Genomic DNA, 22,690 nt, shown 5'->3' on the forward strand with positions numbered 1-22,690 from the left:
CGACACGAGATTACTGCCTGTGAGATTTCCTAACATACTAGCTTACTCCAAGCTTCAGATATGCGTCCCATGCGGTTGAGCTAATAGCTCCGACATCGTTCTCTAGCATGGTAGTGTAAATAGCACCTATGCAGGAGCCTTACGTGTTATCTGCGCAGATTATCAAAACATAATAGATCTTGTGCGTGAAAAAGTGGTTGGCGTTGCAAGAAGATGTGTCTTGCTTAATAATATCTTATTTGATTCGCTTTGCAGACCCTTTACGGTAATGCTCTGCTGCCGAGAAACACGATTCTAATCACATGCTGTATCCCTGTACCTCTCATCCTCCCACGCGACACTGCAAGATAACAACAGTTATACGTACCTAGCGCTAAGATGCATCTAGCCATCTCCTCCATGTGCGTCAAATGTCCTACGAGATCTGACTACCTTCTGCTGCGTGTCTATGACTACGGCTCTTCAGCTTCAAAGGTAGCTCAGTGTGTTGACGAGGAGCTCGAAACAAAGCTAGAGGAGGATGTCATTGGTGTTGACAAGGAGACAGGTATGGGGCTATGGGTAGGGCTGCGGCGGGCTGGTGTGCTGCGCAAACAACAACCCGAAATCGTCAGCGATGATCCCGAAAATCAGAAGGCACCGTAAGTCCGGGAGAAAATTATCATCAAGTCCTCATTCTCATTCAATACTGTGTCGGCGCTTCCAGGATTATCGATCTGGACATGTGAGAACGGTACGACCCGTGGTGTTTTAGACAGCACAAATATCTTGAATTACCGCTTGCAATCTGCGAAGAAGCTGGTTTTCGATAACCTATCTCTAATACTTATCAGATGTTCTAAATGTACACACTGCTCCTTTCCCATTAGACCTTCAAAGCAGATTACCATCTATACCTTCCGAGTGTGTGTTCTACGTAGCTCTAGAATACCGTACTAGCGACAGCTTACATCACCTCTTCATCTTGGGTCTTATCATCATCATCACCATCGCCTGATGTTTCGCATTCCAAGCACGGTGAATTCTGCCGGAATTCCTCCTTGTGGAATAACACCTTGTGGCAGATCGGGCAATCATCAGAAATCTTATGTGAGTTCTTCCACCACAACCAGAGTTCGCAACAAGCAAGTAACTTGCAAGCCTTGCTTGCTTAACTTGGCTTGGCACCAAGTTAAGCAAGTCAAGTTCATCTACATAAAAACATCAAGCAAGTCAAGTTTACCTAGAAAACTTGCTTGGTAAACTTGAATAACTTGAGTAACCTAATAAGATTTTTGTTGTGGCAGGAAAATAAAATTGTGATAGGATTTTTGGTGTTGCAGTAGGTGGGCCTATGCTTACGATACGGTACGTAGTTAGCTTACGCGCCCTAACACGTAGCGTTAACACTTACTACCTACTTCTGCACCTATTGTTATATCAGCGTGTGTTATTACAGTCTTTTCGAGCTACTGTGTTATTATTAATTTTTACTGCCTTCTATGCCTGTTTAACGAGCCGCTAAAGGTACTAAACGTAGCGCAGGACTTGCTGAACAGCCCGCTAAACGCGTGCGCGTCACCCGCGGTACAGGTACTAATACGCAGCTATTAGAGCTAGCTGATACTTAGCAAAGCTCGTCGATAATATCAGCACCTAAGCTACCTTAGCGGCAATCACCACGCAAAGCCTTGGCCGACGCAGCGTCCCAGGCTACCAAACAGCACCCTTTCGAGAGCCCGTTGCTGCTTAACGCCGTGCCTAACGAGGCTATTGTACCGCCTATCAAGGGTTCCAACGCTGCCACGGTAGCTAGCGCCGCTAACGATAATCGCGAGGTCGATAGCTCGTTTGATAAGCGTTTCCTCGACAACTTTGACGGCATTGATTGGAGTCGATTGTCGCGCTTTTGCAAGCCTCTGCGCTCACAGAAGCGCCAAAAAAGCTAGATATACAACCATGGATATCGAGTTGCGCTGCGCAGTAACACTGATGAGATCTACTTTATCTGCAAGTTCTGCTATTAGCGTCGCTCACACGATAGTGTCCTTAAGGTTACGCAGTCAACTACATCCGCGATTACTCACCTTAAGCAACCGAAAGCAGGCCACAACTTCACAAAAATCGGCTTACAAGCAGCGACAAAGCGAGCATTTAGCTAGCGATCGCTTGCGATAGTGACTAGATCTAGTGTAGCAATTAGCCAGGAGCTAGTTAATGAGCTAGGCAACTTCGACGTACAGGCCTTCCGCTACGCAGCTGTTACGTAGCTTATTAAGAACAACTACCCTCTCTACGAGCTTGAAACACCTGCTTTCCGATCGATGATTGGCTTCGCAAGCCCTAAAGCAGAGAGTGCGTTGTGGACGAGCGCTAACAGCGTTAAGGCGTATGCAATACGGCTATATAAGTTCATGTTACCACTAGTTGTTACTGCGCTATCTAAAGCTATTAGTAAAATCTATATAAGCTTTAATAGGTAGACGACAAAGGGAGGCAGGCGGGGCTTCTTTAGGATTGTTGCGCACTACGCTAACGCATTAGGGATGGTTTTCGACATGCCTATCGCGCTGCCGCAGTTAACAGGCGCCTATACTAGGGAACGGATTGCTAAGGTTGTTAGTTAAACGTTGCAGAAGTTTGGGATATCGCCGCTAAGGCTTGGTTGTTTCGTCCTTGATAACGCGTACGCTAACGACACAGCTGTTACCTATCTTGCTGGGCAGTACGGGTTTACTGCAGCTTACCAGCGTCTACGCTGTGGCCCTTACACACTTAACCTTATCGGCCAGGCTATTATATTTGGTAAGAATCCAGATTCGTACGATAACGACGCAGCGGAGCGCGCAGAGGAAGAGGAATCGATGACGAATTAGCGCAAAGATGGCCCGTTAGGCGTACTTGTCGATGTAATTAACTATATCAAAACGCCCTAACAGTACGATCTGTTCAACTGTTTCTAGCTCCTTGCTAACGCCAAACTCCCTACAAATAATTAGAAGGCGATATTAGAGCTAATTAAGCCTGTTGTTACGCGTTGGAATTCATTCTATAGCTGCTTTGAGCGGGCTATTGAACTACAGCACGCTGTGAGCAATTACGCTAATTACTACATCTAGCACACGCGCAATCTTAACGATATCGCTAAGAGGCGTGGCAATAGGGTTCCTGACGTACTAAAGTGGATGCGGTCAGACGGCCTTACAGCCGCAGATTGGGCGGTAATATCAGAGTATACAGAGGTGTTGAAACTACTTAAGCAGGCCACTAAACAGCTTGAAGGGCGCGGTAAATCAGGTTAATTTGGCGCCCTATACTTAGTAATACCGGTCTTTGAAACGCTACTACACGAGCTTGAGCAGCGGGTTAAACTATATAATTACGTTAACTACGAACAGATTAACGCTCCTAAGGATTATCTACCTATTAACCTCCGCGCCGCCTAGGCTAAAGCTAACACCTACTACTCTAAGCTTGATAGCTTACTATTTTACTACGCCGCAACAATACTCCATCCGTACTACAAACGATATTGCGATCGCAGCTGGCGCTCGAAGCCAGAGTAGTTACACGCTAACAACGTAGCTTTTCAGCAGCTTTGGCAGCAATACAAGCTAACTAACGCTGTACAAACTACTCCTAGGCCACTACAAAGCGCGCTCGAGGACGCTATCGCCGCGATAGCTGACGCCGACGATAGTAGCGACGACGAGGATATCGACGAGTTCTAACGCTAGAAGAAGCTTGAGCCAAAATGGACGCGCGAGCAGTTCACTTAAGGCTGTGATCCTATCCGTTACTGGATTGAACTACAACCAAAGTATCCTAACTTAGCTAGGTTGGCGTTTGACGTTCTAACGATACCTGCTAGCAGCTGCGAGTGCGAGCGATTGTTTAGCGAGCTTGGTGATCTATTAGAGCCAAAGAGACGCAAAATAGGAGCTTAATTACTGGCTACACTGCAGTGCATTCGAGCTTGGACACGCGCTGGATTCGAACGTCTAACTCTAGGGATCGTCGAGAAACTAGAGGCAACGCGTTCTGAGACGCTGCTAGAGGGAGAGTATGATCTTTGCAACTGGGAGGCGCACCCGCAGTAATCTGCATGTATGTTAACTATAATAATTACCTAAGTTACCTAAGTTATGGAAGTTTACCAACCAAGTTGTGCTAATATCGCTTCCAAGTCAAGCAAGTTTCGTTACTACCGTAAAATCGTCCCAAGCAAGTTAAGTTGAGCCTCAAAACTTGCTTAACTTGCTTGTTGCGAACTCTGACTACAACGAAGTAGGAATAACATACCCGGGAAGAAGCGGCGGGCGGAGATTCGAACAACCCGAACACATCTTTCGAATGATGACCGGGAACAGACTGTCGAAGGCAAAGCTATTAGGAATACTGCTATCGTCGCCATCCGTATTGCTGTTGTCGTCCTCTTGCTGGGAAACTAGGGGGATATATTTAGTGTTGCCAAAAAGCAAGTTGACTTGCTTGCTTGTTCAAACTTGCTTGGTTTATACTAAGCAAGCAAGTCAAGTTAGCGTGCCTTACTTGCTTAACTTGCTTGGTTTACTTGGTTAAATTAACTATAATCGACTGTATAGCAGATCTCGCGATGCTTTTTTAGCCTTGCAGTTCTTTTTAGTGCTGCAACTACCTTGGCTATTTCCTAAACAGGCTACAATAGGCTACACAGCTGCTAAAACAGCTTAGCGCCCTACTCCTATCCTAACCTTAGCCTTGTTTTGAAGCCTATCGCGATTTCTATTTTCCTGTATCGACGCTTCTTTCTGGTGTTTTCGACTGCTCTAATATGGCCAAACGCCGTGTACTACATACCTCTTCGAGTAGCAAACGTTTAAGAGTAGCTGCTGCTACCGACGACGTCATCTCAACTCCTGCGGCCTCATCTCAGCTAGCATCTTAGCTAGCATCTCAGCGTTGATCGCCTCGTAAAGCCCTCGCTGCCGTAAGCTAGGCTACTGTCTCGTCGCTAGTCCCTACATTTGAGTCGCAGTTTTTGGAATCGCATGTAGAGGATAATATCGTTGCGCCTACTAAGGGTAGTAGGGCTGTTACGGTAGCTACAACTGAGGCTAGAGACAAAGATAATAGCTAAGATGAGATAAACAGCGCTGCTGATAGCTTTGACGGCATTGACTAGGCTCGTTTACCTAGCTACATGAAGCCACTAGCGGGCTCTAAGCGTCCTAAAAGCTAGATTTTTTGGTATGGCTACCGCGTTGTTGAGCGCTAGGCTACTAATCAGATCTGGTTTGTGTGCAAGTACTGCTACATCTACAAAACTATCGACGCTAGCGGTGGTAGTTTGTTTAATATTACTTAGGCTACTACCTTAGCAGCTACCTATCTTAGCTAGCTAAAACGTGGGCACAACCTTACAAAAGATGGCCTAAAGTCGACGCTAAGAGGACAGGGGCAGCTATTATTGCGGCAAGCTTTTGACGCTAGATTAGAGATGCCTCAGCCTACCGCTAACGCACTTGGAAACTTTGACGTACAAGGCTTTCGAGTAGCTACTGTTATGTGGCTGTCACGGTAACCACCGTGGTTCCCTTGACACTGAACGCGCTACAGAATCCGAGTGCTCCGCCAAGCACCAGGATTCTGCTGATTGGCCGGCCGGGCCTAGCGCCATGCGCACGGCCCCCATCGATAACTTCTCACCGCCTGTACATGCTGATTCTGTTTCCTTACGCAACGTCTTGTATTACACCAGATATCGTACGTAGCCACAACTAACGCTTCTAGTAAGCTCTTAAACACGTGCTCGTAGCATCTCGTGACATTACGTTGCGTCAACCTACTATGACTACCCACGAACAACCTGACGCGTTGCAGCTAATCTTGCGTCAGCTGAACGCAATTCAAGCGGACTCGGCTGCGTTGAAGGCAGCAACGAAGCACTCCTTGCTAACCTAGCCGAGCAAGAGAATCGACACGCGCAACAGATATTAGAGCTCCGTCAAGAGATAGAGACTATTAAGACTAGGTCTGCTCCTGTTACTACCCCAGCTCTTACCCGTACCGACACTGAAGCTGGGCAAGTTCGTTTCGAGGAGCCATCTGGAAGTGGCTTGAAGCCTGTGACGCCGCCAACTGCGAGCCTCAAGGACCTGCCCCGAACCGACCGCCTGCCTGACCGCCTTTGTTCAATGGCCGACGAAAGGACCTCCCCGCCTTCGTCCGCAAGCTAAGGTACAAGCTCGAGGGTAACGCTGACCGATACCCGAACGAGAGATCCCGCCTGCTATATGCCCACTCTCTCGACTGGAGAAGGACGCTGTAGCCCTTATTGACCCGCTTATGGACAAGGACGTCCATACTGTAGACCAGCTTGTTACCTTCCTTGAAGCCACCTACGGAGACCCGAACAAAGAGCTGACAGCACTTAGCCGACTAAGCGGATTACGTCAAGGGAAGCGCAGCTTTACTTCCCACTTCGCCGAGTTCCGACGACTAGCCGCTGATACTGGATTGAATGAGATCGGTCTCATTGCTTCCCTCCGAAACTCCCTGTCCCACGAATTGCAACGCGCAATGGTTGGAGAAGCCCTGCCTAACGATCTAAACGACTACGCCAATCTCATATCTACTTACGACAACAACCTCCGCTTCCTACCAGACCGCCCACGCCGTCTCCCTGTAGCACACCCTGACGTAATGGATATAGACGTGATGAACTACGCACCCGCTGGCTCGGCTGAACGCCAGAAGAGAATTAAGGAAGGCCGCTGCTTTAAATGTAACCAGAAAGGCCATATATCCAGCAACTGCAGTGTCCCCTTACCTGCTCAGCATATCCGATCGCATAGCACGAATAACCGGATCCGTACTCGCTCCGCAGGATCCGATACCTCAAGATCTTCCCGATCCTCAGGATCTCGAGAGAGACGCTCTCGCAACCGGTCCCGAAAGGGAAAAGCCTCGTCCCGAGGATAAGTCGCTCCCCGGGACCGCGCATACACCGAATCTCTGCTGAACTCTGGTCTGAATCCCAAACCGACACATGGAAACGCTGTATCGTGATACCCTGCACAGTCCAACAAGGCAACACTAGAAGTAATCTTAAGGCCTTAGTTGATACTGGAGCTACTGGTATTGGATACATTCACAGAGACCTCGCGCGCAACCTGAACCTTCGTCAAACCCTGCTGCCCTACGTTATCTATCCCACTGGATTTACCGGAACCGTACTTGACGGTGGAGAAGTGTCTCACACCGTCACTCTAAGATTACAATACGACAACCACGTAGAGATTATACGACTCTACGTTACTAACACTGGCCGCCACGAGATAATACTTGGCCAACCATGGATGAACAAGCATCGAGTAAACTTAGACTATGCTAATGAGAAGCTGCTTTTTACTGCCCGAAGATGCACCGAACGATGCCTTAGAGTTAGCCGTACCTCTGCTCCTACTCCCCAAGGACAGTGGGGCAACAACAGCTCTAATAGAACTCACTCCCGAACCCCGAAACTCAAACACGTACTACGACAACGACACGATCATTGGCTACCTAAGATGAAGCGCCAATTAAACGAACCTATACACGAACCCACCTACGACTCCGACTCTGACTGCACTCTTTTAACCAACGACCAGGACGACTCGTTAAAGTCACAGCCGAAACTTAATATCTATTGCATAGGCGCGGCCCCATTCATGAGCCTGGCGCGTAGAAGAGGCTACGAAATCTGTGCTGTTAGTATTGCTGACATTGATAAGGCACTAGCTGTAAAGAAGCACACCGATCCACTCACGAAAGTCCCTCCTGAGTACCACGACCTAATAGACGTCTTCTCGCGAGAGAACTCCGACAAATTGCCCGTACGACGACCATACGACCACAAGATCGAACTGATAAAAGGCAAGCAACACGGGTTCGGCCTGTTATACGGCATGTCCCAAGACGAGCTAAAGGTACTGCGCAAGTACCTCGAAGACCACCTGTCGAAGGGGTTTATCCGAGCAAGCTCCTCTCCAGTCGCTTCTCCTGTTATCTTTGTCAAGAAACCTGGGAGGCGGATTACGCTTCTGCGTCGACTACCGTGCCTTGAACGCAGTTACCGTCAAGAACCGTTACCCAATCCCGCTGATCCAAGAGACCCTAAGCCGACTAAGCAAGGCTAAGTACTACACAAAGCTTGACATTATCGCTGCCTTCAACCGACTCCGCATCGCTGAAGGAGACGAATGGCTGACAGCCTTCCGTACCCGATATGGGCTATTTGAATATCTCGTAATGCCCTTTGGACTAGCCAACGCGCCAAGTACGTTCCAGCACTTCGTGAACGACGTGCTACGCCCGTTCTTAGACATATTCTGCACCGCTTACCTCGACGATATCCTGATCTATAGCGAGACCCTCCACGAACACAAGGAGCACGTTAGATCTGTTCTGAACGCTCTTAAGGAAGCTGGGCTCCAACTAGACGTAGACAAGTGCGAGTTCCACCAAACTGAAGTCACTTACCTTGGCTACGTAGTTGGAGTAGATGGAATACGAATGGACCCGAAGAAGGTTCAAGCCATCGTGGATTGGGAATACCCAAACAACGTCAAGGACGTTAGAGCCTTTCTAGGATTTGCGAACTTCTATCGACGGTTTATAGATAGCTTCTCCTACCTAGCCGCTCCGCTTGTAGCATTAACTAAGAAGGACGCTAAGTTTCTCTTTAACGACGACTGCCAGAAGGCCTTTAATGCCTTAAAACGCGCCTTCACTACTGCGACCGATACTGCGACACTTTGATCCTGACCTCCGATCATCGTAGAAGCAGACGCTTCCGACTACGTCACGGCAGGTGTCCTCTCCCAGACAGAACCCGACGGTACGCTTCGCCCTGTAGCCTACTACTCGAAGAGGATGAACCCTGCGGAAAACAACTACGAAATCTACGATAAGGAACTACTCGCTATCGTCCGTTGCTTTGAACAGTGGAGACCTGAGCTAGAGGGCGCGTCCTTCCCAATTGCTGTACTTAGCGATCACAAGAACCTACAGTACTTCGCAACTACGAAGCAACTGAGCCACCGTCAGGCTCGATGGTCCGAATACCTCTCCCGATTCCAGTTTACGATTACGTACCGACCAGGCAAGCATGGCGAGAAGCCTGATGCCTTAACCCGACGTTCGCAAGACCAGCTTGCACAAGAGGAAGCCCGAGAAGCTCGCAAGCAAACGTTGCTGCGCCCAGAACTCTTTCAGAATCCTCCCATGATTGGGTTAGTAGAGACCGATAGATCTATCCAACAGATTATCGAAGAAGGATACCAGTTAGCACCTAACGTTACCCCAAGGACCCGTTTATACAAGAAACTCTGCAACTGCTGCACGAGGTACGACGGTCAAAGACCGTCACCCTAAGCGACTGTGAGAACCGCGACGGCCGTCTATACTACCGGAACAAGCTCGTTATTCCTGACGACGACGAACTAAAAATCAAGATCCTCCGTGCAGTCCATGATGCTCCCTCTGGCGGCCACCCAGGCCGAGGAAAGACACTCGAACTTATCCAACGGGAATACTACTGGCCTCGGCTGTTCGAGACCGTCCGACGATACGTATCCTGCTGCCACACCTGCCGCCGCTCTAAAGCGTCGCGAGAGAAGTACCACGGGTTATTAAAGCCATTGCCCGTTCCTGAACGACGTTGGGCAGATATCTCCGTCGACTTCGTGGTCGACCTACCTGAGTCAGAAGGATACAAGAACGTGATGGTGGTAGTGGACCGTTTGTCCAAATACCGCTACCTATACCATGTAGCAAGATGGAAGCACCGACGTAGCGCGCATGTTTCTTCGCCACGTCTGGTGCAACCACGGCCTTCCCGACACGATTGTCTCCGATAGAGGCAGACAGTTCGTCTCTGCCTTCCATGACGAACTATGTAGCCAGCTAAAGATTGACCCACGCTTTTCAACTGGCTATCATCCCGAAACTGACGGGCAAACCGAGAACGCTAACGCTGCGATGGAACAAGTCCTACGCGCGTACACGAACTACCAGCAAGACGACTGGGTCCAGTGGCTCCCTATCGCTCAATTCGAAGCTAACAACACCGTTTCGGAATCCACAGGAGTATCTCCGATGATGGCCTGCTACGGCCAGAACCCCCGAATGGGTTTTGAACCGCCCACGAACAAGACACGTCCCGCCTACCAGGCCCTACAAGCCCGGGATGTGAATGTGATGATCGATAAGATGCGTGATATCACTGAGTTTATCCGCGAAGAAATGACATGGGCGCAAGCCCTGCAGCAAGAATACGCGAACCGTAAACGCCTACCTGCACCAGCTTACGAAGCTGGCGACGAGGTATGGCTAGATGCGCGTAACATCCGAACACAACGACCATCAAAGAAGCTCGACTGGAAGAACCTGGGACCCTACCGAATAACCAAGAAGGTCTCCTCCCATGCGTACCGCCTCCATCTACCTGAATCTATGAAGATACACCCTGTATTTCATGTATCCCTCCTTCGTCTAGCAGCCAAAGAAGACGATCACATACCTGGCCAGAATGCACGCCACCCGAACCTGTCGTTGTAGATAACGAAGAAGAATACTTTGTGGATAGCGTCGAAGGTCTCCGCTTTAACAAGCGTAGAAAGAGACACGAGTACTATGTAAAATGGACTGGTTACAATGAGTTGACCTGGGAACCCGCCTTGAACCTGAAGGATAACGCAGCTGTGGCTGCTTTCCACGAAAGATTTCCTGATATCCCTGAACCTTTATCGTCACGATCGACGCTCGCAGGAGCTCGAGAATAAGAGGGGGGTACTGTCACGGTAACCACCGTGGTTCCCTTGACACTGAACGCGCTACAGAATCCGAGTGCTCCGCCAAGCACCAGGATTCTGCTGATTACCGGCCGGGCCTAGCGCCATGCGCACGGCCCCCATCGATAACTTCTCACCGCCTGTACATGCTGATTCTGTTTCCTTACGCAACGTCTTGTATTACACCAGATATCGTACGTAGCCACAACTAACGCTTCTAGTAAGCTCTTAAACACGTGCTCGTAGCATCTCGTGACAGTGGCTCGTTAACTAAAACCAGCCTCTTAGTGAGCTTACAGCGCCTAATTTTAGAGAGATAATAAGGTTTGCTAACCTAGAGGCAGAGGCGGCATTGTGGGTAAGTTACACGAGTGTTTCTACATTTGTAATGAGGTTGTTTAGGTCTATACAACTGCAGGTTGTCGACGCCTTATTAAGCGCAGTAAGCAAGATACATGTAAGCTTTAACGGCTAGACGACAAAAGGTAGTAAACGTGGCTTTTTTAGAGTAGTCGCTTACTTTGCTAACGCAGCTAGAATAATACAAGACCTGCCTATTAACCTACCTGAGCTCGCTAGCGCCTACACTGGTGAGGCTATTGCTAAAGCTATCTTGATAACCCTCTTAGCTTACAGAGTAACTAGTAACTAATTAGGTTACTTTGTACTAGATAACGCCGCTAATAACGACACTGCAATCGCCGCGCTCGCCCGCGAGTACAACTTCGACCTAGCTTACTAGCGCCTCCGCTGCAGTTGCTACACGCTTAACCTAATTAGCTAGGCTATTATATTTAGTAACAATAAGGACGCCTACGGTAACACTTAAGAGCAGTACAGTACTAAGGAGCAGTACATGCGAGAGTGGCGGAAAGATGGCCCTATAGGCGTCCTAGTTAACGTTATCAACTATATTAAAACGCCGCAGCAGTACGAGCTTTTTCGCAGTTTCTAGCGCCGCGCTAACGACAACCTGCCTACCAAGGAGCGTCTTAAAGTACTTGAGCCTGTTAAGCCTATTGTTACTCGCTAGAACTCCTACTATGCCGCTTTTAAGCGAGCTACTAAGCTTTTGGCTGCTTATAACTTGTACGCTGAGCATTACATTAATAGGATTATCCTCGAAGACGCGCACGCTAATAAGCAGAACAATAAGCGGCCCGAAGCTCTAAGCTAGATAAGATTAACTAGCCTGCGAGCTGCTAATTAGGCAGTAATTGCAGAGTATCAGGACTGCTTAACGCCGCTCAAGTACGCTACAAAACAGCTCGAGGGCCGCAGCAAAGATGGCAAATTTAGGGCAATATATGAGGTTATACCAGTTTTTGAGTATGTACTCAGCTAGCTTGAGGACTAGGCACGCCTATTTAAGCAGGTCGATTTCAACGCTCACCTAGAGGCCCCTAAGGATTACCTTAAGGTCAACCTCCTTACCGCATGGGCTAAGGCTAACGACTACTATAACAAGCTCGACGCCTCGCCCGCCTACTACGCTGCCGTGTACCTCTACCCGTACTATAAAACTTACTGCGATGTAGCCTGGGCTGACAAAGCTGGGTGGCTTAGCAGTGCTAACGTGGCGTTTTAGCAGCTCTGGGCGGCGTACAAACCTTAGCGCCTACGCTAGCCGTACACGGCTGTAACGAGTAGCAACAATATAGACGAGGCAATTAGCGCTATACTTAGCAGAAACGTTGGCTAAGAAGCTCTGCTAGACGAGTTTGAGCGCTGGAAAATGCAGGAGCCGCAGTGGACGCAGGAGCAGTATACAGCGAATAGCAATCTAGTCTAATACTAGATTCAATTACTGCTAAAATACCCGCATTTAGCGCAGTTTGCTATTGATATTATAACTATCCTAGCATTGAGCAGCGACTGCGAGCGCCTCTTTAGCGAGCTTAGCGACCTACTTGAGCCAAAGCGACGAGCTCTAGGCAGTAAGCTACTCGCAGCTCTTCAACTGGTAAGATCCTAGGTGCGAGCTGGCTATAAACTAACTATTTATAGTGAGGCTAAGCTTTTAGACAAGGAACTTTTAGATAATTACAATATACTTAAGTAGGACAGTTAGCTTAGTAATGTAGTAGTGTTTAGTCCCTTAGCAGTCAAGTAAATCAAGTACTTAGAAGCAAACCAAGCAAGTCAAGCAAGCAACAAATTGCTCCCAAGCAAGTCAAGTTACGCCTACTCTCTAACCAAGCAAGTCAAGTTTGAGGCAGTGACTTGCTTGACTTGCTTGTTGGCAACTGTGTCCATGACACGCAAGACCCCCAAGACACGCAAGACTTGAAATATTTGCAAGACGTTTGAGAGTGGCAAGACGTACGGCAGAGCCAAGAAATCGACACATCCGAGTGACGAGCAACCTATCAGGCAGGACACTACAGGACGGGAAAGTGACCTGGTAGCAGAATGAGCGAAGCACTACAGAGACAGTGCTTCTTGAGGATCTCCTCGCCGTCGACCAGTTGCTCCAGCAACCTCGAAAGACGGACGCGATGACGGGGGACGTGCTAGATGACGGCCGAACGCCGCGGGATTTGAAATGTATGATATGACATGGAATCAATCGAGTATCCCTCGTTTGGTAGATATTTCTGTTTTCATCGTCGAGCGCGGCTAGTAGGTCTCGCACGAGCTTCAATCACATTAGCAAACATAACATACTTGACTAAGTGCCATGTAGCTTGAGTCAGCTGAACAAGACTGCTTGAATGGAATGCGTTTCCTAGCTCACGGCCGGTGCTGTCAGCAGCATGCTAGTGACGGGTTGATGCCTGTGTGGCCACAAATTCTTTCATAATTCGAGCATTGATTGCATGCCGATGTATAAGCCCGCTTGCCCCTACAGCGTATCCGTGGCTACCTACATCATTCCCTTTGCCTCGCCTTCTTCCCAGCCTGCTCCTCGGTATTCTCCTGGCTACCATCTAGCAAAGCTAATGCTTCCCGAAGCAGTCTCTTCTCGCCTAATCTGACCTCAATAGCCATGCGACACCTCTTCTCCAGGCTGTCTTCCTTCAGCAGCTTCTCGTCCTCCTCCACGGATGTCAGATATTGCGCTAGCTTGGCGGTCAAAGCCTTCGTTACAAGAGTTTTGAAGATATCCTCCCGCTTCCGCTTCTCCGGGATGAGTTCGGGGCTGTGCTTTTTGATAGCTTTGAGAACAGTCTTCAATTGTTCTTCCAGCTCTTGCGAAACCTCCCGGAGTTGGGCTACATGCGTTAGCTGACCTTCTGAGTTCGGTTCGCCGGAATCGCGTTCGATGATGAAATATTCTTCCAGCTCCTCGTTCTCCTCTAGTTTTTCCTAACTCACTGTCAGTATATGCATCTTGAGGTTGTTACTTAGTGTCTCTTCCTACCTCAATCTTTGCAACAACCTCCTCAGGGATTTCAAGCTCTTGGATGAGCGCTTGGCGAACAAGGCTCCATGGTAGTTCGGCTACATCATATCGGTGGTGTTCAGGTGTCACATATCCATAGCGACGAAGTAGCTCGGATGTCGGCAAGGGACCATAGTAGTTCAAGACCTCGGACCCAGCTGGCAGTGATGATCGGAGGGACGTGACTTCAAGGCTGTCGCCGTGGTTCACATGCGCATTGAACTCGGCATTGGCATTGAGTATGTCTGCCATTGGTACCATCCCAAGAGGCGTCGTGCCTTCTCGGTCTTCAACCCAACCATCTTCTTCCTCATCTTCCTCTTCGTGCTCGTTGGCAAGGTCAAACGCGTACGACATGATGGTGCTACCCATGCGATGCGCAAGTCCAAGGAGTTCTTCATCGCTCAACTTACGGGCTCCGTCAGGATAGAAGACTTCGAGGTTCTGCTGAACGACGGGTACAACTTGTGATCGTAGCATATCATCACTTTGTTCCTTCCCGATCTTTTCTGTTGATAGACAAGTCCCCTGCAGCTCTTTCAGTTCCGACTCGGACCAGAAGATGGGAGTATCGAAAGCCGTTGGTAGAACGTCGAGATAGGGCTTCCACTTCGATGCATCGCCCTGTAGGTACTCGTACATCATGACCAATATGAGAGATGTCCATGAGTCGAGTGGTTCTTTCTCATCATCGGCTTCACCATCAGTAAGAGTATCAAAGATTTTTGGTAGTTTCTGAGGAAGTTCAGACGTCTGAACACTAATGATCAAGTCTCTAGGTATAGTAAATAGCGTCGTGTCTTCCGGTATATCCTTTCTTGCGACTGCATGCTGTCAATTTCCAGGTTGTTGCAGAACGTAGGGAGAACCCACTTATCCCACGACCCGCATCCCTAGCTCTCAGGTCTTGTATTTCGAGCAAGTCGTCTTGGAATTTGCCACCACCGGCCTTGAACCAAGCCAGGAACCGGTGGGTTGCATCATTGAAGTCGTCCATATCGGTTCGGCGACGATGCGGGTATTGGACGCTTTTAAAGGTGTCGCAATCAGTCACTTTGACGCAGAAAATGGTGTTAGACAGGCATGAGGTGGGCTGGAATGGACGCGATAGTAAGTCCGGCGCAATTGGTGAGAGCAAAATTAGACGCGACTAGCGCGACAGCGGAGATCACGACCTCTGCGCCGGGACACGTGCGGCGATACCTTAGCCTACCCCATAACGCGCGATGCTCTGCAACTAGGGTTCCTTGACGAAAGCATCATCTACGATCGGCTGAAGCACTCATGTGAGAGCAGAGAGCACAGGGAAAGAGGAAGATTCGTCACAGGCTAAAGTAAAGCAAGGTATAGACATGTTGTCCAGGCTCGCAGTACTTGCTTCCAATGCGACCTGATGTTGTGGAAGAATGGCTATATGCATCGTCTGGATGCTGTACTGTCACTCACACTTCAAGTTGTGATTGTAACGGGTTTGTTGTGGAGTTGTAGGGCGGTGCAAAGTCGGAACTTGAGAAAACCCGGCTCCGCAGGCTGCCGCGTTCGCCACCGACACGCTTGACACGCCAACTATCACGACCTCCACCATAGTCAGCGTCCCTACGCATGCCAACATTCTCTGATCCACGCCGCCGACCGAAGCCACTGTTCCTCGTCAGCTGCTCTCCACCTTCTCGTCTTCGTCCATCCGTCGTCTTGCCTCAGTTCGCCATCCTACCAGGACCTTTGACGTGCGCACAGCGTTGTCGGCCAACAGCCCACGCGCCGGCGACTCACGCGTCGAAGGGGTGATTCTCAAGCAGTCGCGGGTTGCGCGCACACAGTGGGGACAGCAGTTCACGAGCCGGCACGGCGCCTATCTTGAAGTCAGCACTATTTCAACATACATCCACCACAGAGTCAGGGCTGCTCTCCGCGCACAACGCGTCCGAAGCCCGGGTGGGTGGGTTTCCCTTGCTGTCGCATTGCTGCAAGGGGGATATCTTTTGTGAGTGATATTTTTGCACAATGGCCCGCTATCTTGTCTCCAAGAAAGGTGTCCCTGTGTTGGCAAGCGCGAGGGTGGAAGGTGCTGCACAGTCGTGTTGTGTTTTAGTCGCAAAGTACTGCGAGGAGCCATTGCAGATCAGCTTCTATCTCCAATACACTACTTTCATTGATGGCTTTGATGATGAGCAGACCTTCACTTTGATCTATGATGCTGATATCCTGACGCACGGCGCAACATCACTCAAGACTGCGACCACGGCCCTTCCACACGACCAGCTGACTTCGATTGCGCGCGCCGGGAACCCACAAATAAGAGTCTTGACTCTCACACTTGCGAAGCCATGCAGGATCCGGTGCCCTCTGTCGTCTGGTACCCTGACGTCGAAGAGTGGCTATGAAGCTCCCTTCCACCGGCTAGTTAAGCTCGCCATAGCGTCGGAGATTGATATAACACTCGACTACAATTGGGTACACGCTGATAATCGTGAACCACTCGAGTGCTTCGTTAGGCAGCCGAACGTGTTCGCTGGTTTTCCAGATGGCAATGATGGATACAGGTATGCAGATTGGGCAGTTTTCAGTACCATCGAAGAACAGGACGCGCCCCCACCTTCGTACGCGAACGCGGTCGACACCAATGCATCGCGAAAGCGATCCAGGCACAGTAAGTCACCTCGTGCATCAACCATCTAGCCGATCACTGTTAACACACTCCACGTAGCCACCACACACTCGCTGTCCACATCGCCGGCTCCTAAACGCCAGCAGTACGATCCTGGCTCTCCAACCGAAGTCGCGACAGCGACGCCCAGCCCCCCTCATACACCTGTTGGTTCGCCATTGGAAAAGGCAACAGCGTCACCCAGCTATCCAAGCATATCGCTGGAGGCCACCGCCGCGCTTGCCTTTCAAAACGCGATCAACAGGGCTGTCGAGGCCCAGCTTCCTGCAGTCGTCGAGGGCATGCTACCCGGCATCCTCAAAAGTATATTGCCAGATATCATTCACACTTCCTTAGTCCCTCAAAGATCGCCATCCCTTTCGCCTCCGCCAGCAACCGCTTTGCCTCCCAGACCTGTCTCATCTTCCCTAGGGAACCTCATAACCGACCGTTTAACCGAGCTCGCCAAGCATCACTTAACCACCATCTTCGATGAGGCGAATGACCAAGCGTACAGCCTCCGCAACCAGGCTGACGGAGAGTTCGAAGATGTCATCGCAGACCATAAGATCAACGTCGATATCATCAAGGAGGATTGTATCCGGGAACTGGGTGAAGTGGTCGACGACAAACTATGCAAGTTCAAGGAGCAGACGGAGGACATTGTTAAGACTGCCGTGGACGAGATGGAGAACAAAAGTAGTGAGGTATGTGAGGCTATCTATGGCGGGCTGGAAACCTTTCTGAATGTGACTTCTACTACCCTTAAAAAGGTGAGGGGAGGTAAAAGTCCCGGAATGCAGAGTGCACAGGGTCGTGGACCCGCTAGCTGGCCGTATCAAGCCAAGTCGGATTAACCTTATCGAACTCTACGTAGATAACTTATTAATCGTATGTGTGTCGCTGTACGCACCCTTTACCCACCAAACGACCGCTACCTTCTTCGACACCATGTAGCCGCAATACTCCATCCTGCATGAGCCTTCCTTCGCCGCCATGGACACCCAGACTTCTTTCGCGTCTTCATGGTCCTAGCCCTGAGCGCAGTCGTCCTATCACAGTGCCATCTAAACAAATGGGCTCGCGAGCAACTTATGTAGTGGTGACACCGGGTGTTGGGCAGACCCGGGACGGCGGCTCTCACGTTTCCACGGACTTTGGCATTGGCCCGATGTCATCTTTCGGGTTTTGAAAAGAAGAGTTCAACGCGTTGAATTATTCTTAGAATCAAGACGTTGGCCTGTTGGGTTAGTATGAAAGTGAGCCGCCATCAGTGTACCGTAACCAAACTTGCCAATCAAGTCTCTTCTCCTAACACTTGCACCATGTCTGATTACGACACCAGAGAAGCTGTTCTGGCACTTGGGAATACGCAGTAGGCTATCCTCGGCTTATACAGGATTATGCTGGAGAAGCTCATCTTATCAACTACCGCGTTGTGACCAGTCCCGAGTTTGAAGAGGTTAGGTGATAGATTGGCTGCATCCCTCAACCGCTGGCTGACCTGAGAACAGTTCCTGGCTAAGATTGGCTATCTTCCTAACCCTCCGTTCTCCGCCGTAGTTGCGGATTTCAAGCTCAACGCGCCTCCAACCCCGCCGACCACAGAGATAGAGTACACAAAGTTTATCCTGATGCGGGATAGACATCAGAGCGAGATTCGTGTTCATCAGACTGCCAGCAAGTCGGCTGCTCCCCGAAGAATGTTCGTCCTCATTCACGGTGGCGGTTTCTGCTTCGGGAAAAACTTCTCCCTCAGCTATCTGTCATGACCTATCGCGATTCTCCACAACCTCACCGTCGTCAGCCCGTCGTACCGTCTTACGCTTGAGCACAAGTTCTCTACCGCGCCCCAAGACTTGTTGGATTCTGTCAAGTGGCTGAGCCAGGACATCCATGTCAAGGAGCTTGAACGAGACCTCCCCCTTAGCTTCTACGTCGGTGGCAATTCTTCTGCCGTCACGGCGCAGCGGTGGGTTTTCGAGAAGTTTCAGCTCCCACTGATGGGTGCATGGGCGAGCATCCTGTACGTCTTGGAGAAAGAGATTGTGCCGATGTAGTACCGGAGCCTCTACCTCGCTAGAGAGCAGAATGCCGCAGCTCTGGTTTTCAACCAGAACGCCATGGAATACATCTCCAAAGCCTTGCGTGATGACAGATACTCGCTAGACTTTTTTCCTTTCCAGGCCAACGACCTGCACAAGGGGATGCCGCCAATCTACATAAAAGTTGCAGGCAAGGACCCCCTTCGGGATGACGGCCTAATCTTCGAAAAGGCCTTGCGTACCCACAGTAGAAGGACAGAGATAGATATGTACCCTGGTCTGCCCCATGGATTTGAAGCTGTTGTTCGAAAGCTCGGCCTCTCACGAAAGAGCATGTTCTATACTTTAATTACATAGCGGGCCATACTCGGCCAGCTCCCACTCACGATATATTTCTTGCCGTGCTTTCGGCGCTTAGGGACCGGGCTTGCCGCTTGATGAGGGGTACTACGCACGGACCGATCGCTGTAGATCTCGGGAAAGCGCATCTTCCCCGGTTCTGGTACTAGACGGTGAACTAATTTTCGACCGAACCTTCGATGCGAGACCATTGGAGCATGCATAGTAATCCTCTGGTTGTGCTTCTAGCACTAAGACTCCAAACTACTTCTGTGGGAAGCGCGCACAATTATGTATGTGGACTTGATTTCCAAAATTTTGCGCTCGAGAGGAGTACAGAAAATCAACACCCTTGATATTTCTGAAACAATAAAACACCCCTCTAATGAGCGTTGCGGGCCTTTACGAGCACCCTTATCAGCGGCGAAATTCATTTCCGATCGCGCTATAGGAGAGAGCTCGAAATATAGAAACTGCAGTGTGTGGTGCTGCCGGCATTCTAGATACTTCCTTTCGTGAACACTCGTTGTCATCTGAGTCCTGTTTATTGTTATTCTTTCTTTCAGTCTTTACATATCCATCCTTTTTCGACTTTGATGTGTAATCACGACACTCTTTTCGGCTGTAAATATGCGCTTTGTATTCTTTCTTCTTACAGGCACAAGTGCTGTATCTGCCTACACTGTTATCAACCACAAGCCTTTCATGAATAAGAATGTTGACGCCTTGGTAGTTCCAGGAACTTACACTAGTCACATGCATACTTTCTTCGGAAGCGATGTCATTACCAATGTGAAGCCAACTAGTGCTGAGCTTCAAAAAGGATGCTACTCGGGTGAGAATCCCAACGACCTCTCAGTATACTGTATGTTGCAACAATGAGTGGAGTCCGACGTAGCCACTAATAACTAGAAGGGATCCCAACACTCTACTACATCAAAGACGAGGAACGCATTGAAGTACCCATCTACCGCTTCAGCTCCTACTATCAGAACAGTGGCTATGCCGAAGTTCCATTTCCCGCGGACACTGGTCTGATCGCCGGCAATGCATCGGCACAAACCCAGGCAGCAGCTGACCACAAGGCCAATCTACTTGAGTGGTGGTGCGAGGAAGAGCTCACCGAGGAGAAAGATCTAGCCAAGTTCCCCACGAAGACCTGCTCTACCCATCTTCAGGTACAGCTCCGATTTCCTGACTGCTACAGCCCGGAGACTCTGAAATCCGAGTACTCCACTGCCGAATGGGGTAATGATAACTATTGTCCCGATGGTATGTTCCGCATACCCCAGCTCAGATTCTCCGTCCGCTACGACCTCCGCAAGGTCCTCCCTGATGGCTGGTCTGGTACTGCTCCTCTCCAGCTCTCCTGCAGTGATACTGTCGGTGAAGGGTACTGCATGCACGGCGACTTTATCAACGGCTGGTTCGCCGACGCGGCTGAGAACATGCTCAAGGCGGATGATGATGGCAAGCAGAAGTTCAAGCGCATTGGTGGCGAGCATGGCACTGCCCCGGTAGAGAGCGAATGCACACCTGAGGACGCGGATCCCACCAACGGCACTAACGACTACAAGATCAGTCTGGAGATGATGTCATATGGTAGAAAGATGAACGATACCGCGCATAGCTCTAGGCGTAAGTTCAAGGCCTAGAAGTTAGCTTGATTTGTTACTACTATATTATTACACGAGTCGTGATTGACAATATGATTATGCGCGGATTTACTAGATAGTGTTCTAGTAACGCGTTAATTACCTATACGCGCATATACGGTCCTGCACCCACCAGCCGGCCGCTGCCTTCTTCAACACTATCTAACCCCAATGCCCCATCCTACACGAGCTTTCCTTTTCTGTCATACTCACTCGGACCGCCGCTGGAACCGCTGCCCCCCCTAGCGAAGTCGACGGCACTGTTCGCATTGTAGGTTTTTGTGTGGCTAATGGCGAGGCGGCGCCGGAGCGTCGTACGAGGGACGGTATAGACCGTAGCAGCGCGAGTAGGTGTAGAAACACGTTTTTTGTGAATTAAATCTATATCAAGACTTATGTGGTCAGCCTGCTGTACCCCCTGCTTCGGAAGACATCGAAAATGCCTGATACGCCTGCACCCCGTATCGTATTCGAGTCATCAGAGCAGCATCGCGCGGCTCCTTCGGTAGTACATTTTGGTTCGCTTGATGAGATCAACAGCCCGAAGATCGGCAACCTGGAAGTGTACGGCAGGACGAAGCTGGCCATCATCCTCGGCGTCAAGTACGGTCTGCTCCATCGGATCATAAAGCCGAACGATGACAACATGTACGCCCTCTCGAATCATCCAGGTGCGGTAAGCGACGCACCTCTGGTTTGATGTAACAGCTATTGCTAATCATGGCCTCAGGTAAATACCGCCATGCAGCAACAGTACGTATCCCCAATATCGGTGGTCATTGTGCGCATTTGCTGACCTACACCGTGACAACAGGTGCAAAGATGCTTATCCCGGTCTATTCGGCAAGATGGTGACCGCTATTATGCTCGCTGGTGGACGCGACGATGAGCAAGGTTCTTACTGCGCGTTGTACGCTGCCACTAGTCCTGAGATCGAGGAGAAAGGCTGGAATGGCTACTACTTCCATGATCCTGGCCAGTCTGGTAAGGAGAAGAAGCAAGCCCCTGGTCTGGCTCTAGGTGCTGCCTTATGGGATCTGAGCACCCGGATGATCAAGGACAAGGTCGGTGATGATGCATTGGTGGACTGGAATGCTGCTTCGTGAGCTACGGCCTGCTACCCCCTTCTTCAAGCCTATCAACAGACGTTAGCTGTCCTATCATGTTCGCTTAAAGCTAAATTATCTTAATGCCAATACTTTTCTGACATGATCTGTCTTGAGCCACCCCATAGTTGTCATATGTCATATCCGCACGAACAGCGGCCTTAAGCTTTTCTGTGTCTGCGTCCTGACAGCAAATTGATTTGGAGAGTAAATAATACGTCAGTTCCACGTCAGTTTGACACGTGATTCACAGCTTGTGCTGCCACTTACAACACTGTTGTGCAAAGCAGTTGCAATGGTGCTGGCTTCCTTTGCAACCGCACCTCTTACGCCCCTCACTCTCACAACCTTCTCTGGCCGCACCTTATGACCTAGTTTAATCATAATTCATCAAGACTAAACCGCATCCACCAATCATCATGGCAGATGCTCGTGTATCTATCGAATACAATGGCGATCAACAGTTTTCCCATCGCGCAATCGACAACGGCAATCCAACTGTTTACAAACCTACATGGCTAGTAATCGATGACATCAACGTTGACCTCATCTCCTACTTTGCGCTTGTCACTATCGTAGTCTCCGTCTTCTTCTTCGATCTCCCGGTTGTGCTAACTCTTCCGGTGGCAGCGGCCTTCCTCCTACCATTGCGCCTTTCCCTTCCTAGACCTAAACGACCCCAGGGTCTCGTGTGAATCACCGGAGCCTCGAGCGGTGTCG

At 49.8% G+C, this 22,690-nt stretch overlaps 6 protein-coding genes across 6 annotated transcripts; 5 read left to right on the forward strand and 1 right to left on the reverse strand.

The window, feature by feature from the left end:
- Positions 1-378: 378 nt before the first annotated feature.
- ALTATR162_LOCUS9340 (uncharacterized protein) lies at positions 379-11,155 on the forward strand (the record flags this gene model as incomplete). Its single annotated transcript, XM_043316973.1, has 3 exons — positions 379-641; positions 11,074-11,080; positions 11,138-11,155. 3 exons carry the CDS (start codon positions 379-381, stop codon positions 11,153-11,155), a joined length of 288 nt encoding a protein of 95 aa, XP_043172908.1.
- Positions 11,156-13,664: 2,509 nt separating this feature from the next.
- Positions 13,665-15,175, reverse strand: ALTATR162_LOCUS9341 (uncharacterized protein; the record flags this gene model as incomplete). Its single annotated transcript, XM_043316974.1, has 3 exons — positions 13,665-14,102; positions 14,158-15,002; positions 15,052-15,175. 3 exons carry the CDS (start codon positions 15,173-15,175, stop codon positions 13,665-13,667), a joined length of 1,407 nt encoding a protein of 468 aa, XP_043172909.1.
- A 1,007-nt stretch (positions 15,176-16,182) lies between these two features.
- ALTATR162_LOCUS9342 (uncharacterized protein) lies at positions 16,183-19,227 on the forward strand (the record flags this gene model as incomplete). The annotated part of the gene is made up of 5 exons (XM_043316975.1): positions 16,183-16,828; positions 16,886-17,532; positions 18,340-18,590; positions 18,633-18,851; positions 18,909-19,227. 5 exons carry the CDS (start codon positions 16,183-16,185, stop codon positions 19,225-19,227), a joined length of 2,082 nt encoding a protein of 693 aa, XP_043172910.1.
- Positions 19,228-19,839: 612 nt separating this feature from the next.
- ALTATR162_LOCUS9343 (uncharacterized protein) lies at positions 19,840-20,864 on the forward strand (the record flags this gene model as incomplete). The annotated part of the gene is made up of 2 exons (XM_043316976.1): positions 19,840-20,074; positions 20,125-20,864. 2 exons carry the CDS (start codon positions 19,840-19,842, stop codon positions 20,862-20,864), a joined length of 975 nt encoding a protein of 324 aa, XP_043172911.1.
- Positions 20,865-21,303: 439 nt separating this feature from the next.
- Positions 21,304-21,970, forward strand: ALTATR162_LOCUS9344 (uncharacterized protein; the record flags this gene model as incomplete). The annotated part of the gene is made up of 3 exons (XM_043316977.1): positions 21,304-21,540; positions 21,595-21,617; positions 21,679-21,970. 3 exons carry the CDS (start codon positions 21,304-21,306, stop codon positions 21,968-21,970), a joined length of 552 nt encoding a protein of 183 aa, XP_043172912.1.
- Positions 21,971-22,389: 419 nt separating this feature from the next.
- On the forward strand, positions 22,390-22,665 carry ALTATR162_LOCUS9345 (uncharacterized protein; the record flags this gene model as incomplete). Its single annotated transcript, XM_043316978.1, has 1 exon — positions 22,390-22,665. The coding sequence occupies one exon, from the start codon at positions 22,390-22,392 to the stop codon at positions 22,663-22,665; it is 276 nt and encodes a 91-aa protein (XP_043172913.1).
- Between the last annotated feature and the right edge of the window lie 25 nt (positions 22,666-22,690).

This window comes from Alternaria atra, assembly GCF_907166805.1.
Source record: "Alternaria atra isolate CS162 genome assembly, contig: 29, whole genome shotgun sequence".
Classification (NCBI taxonomy): Eukaryota; Fungi; Ascomycota; class Dothideomycetes; order Pleosporales; family Pleosporaceae; genus Alternaria; species Alternaria atra.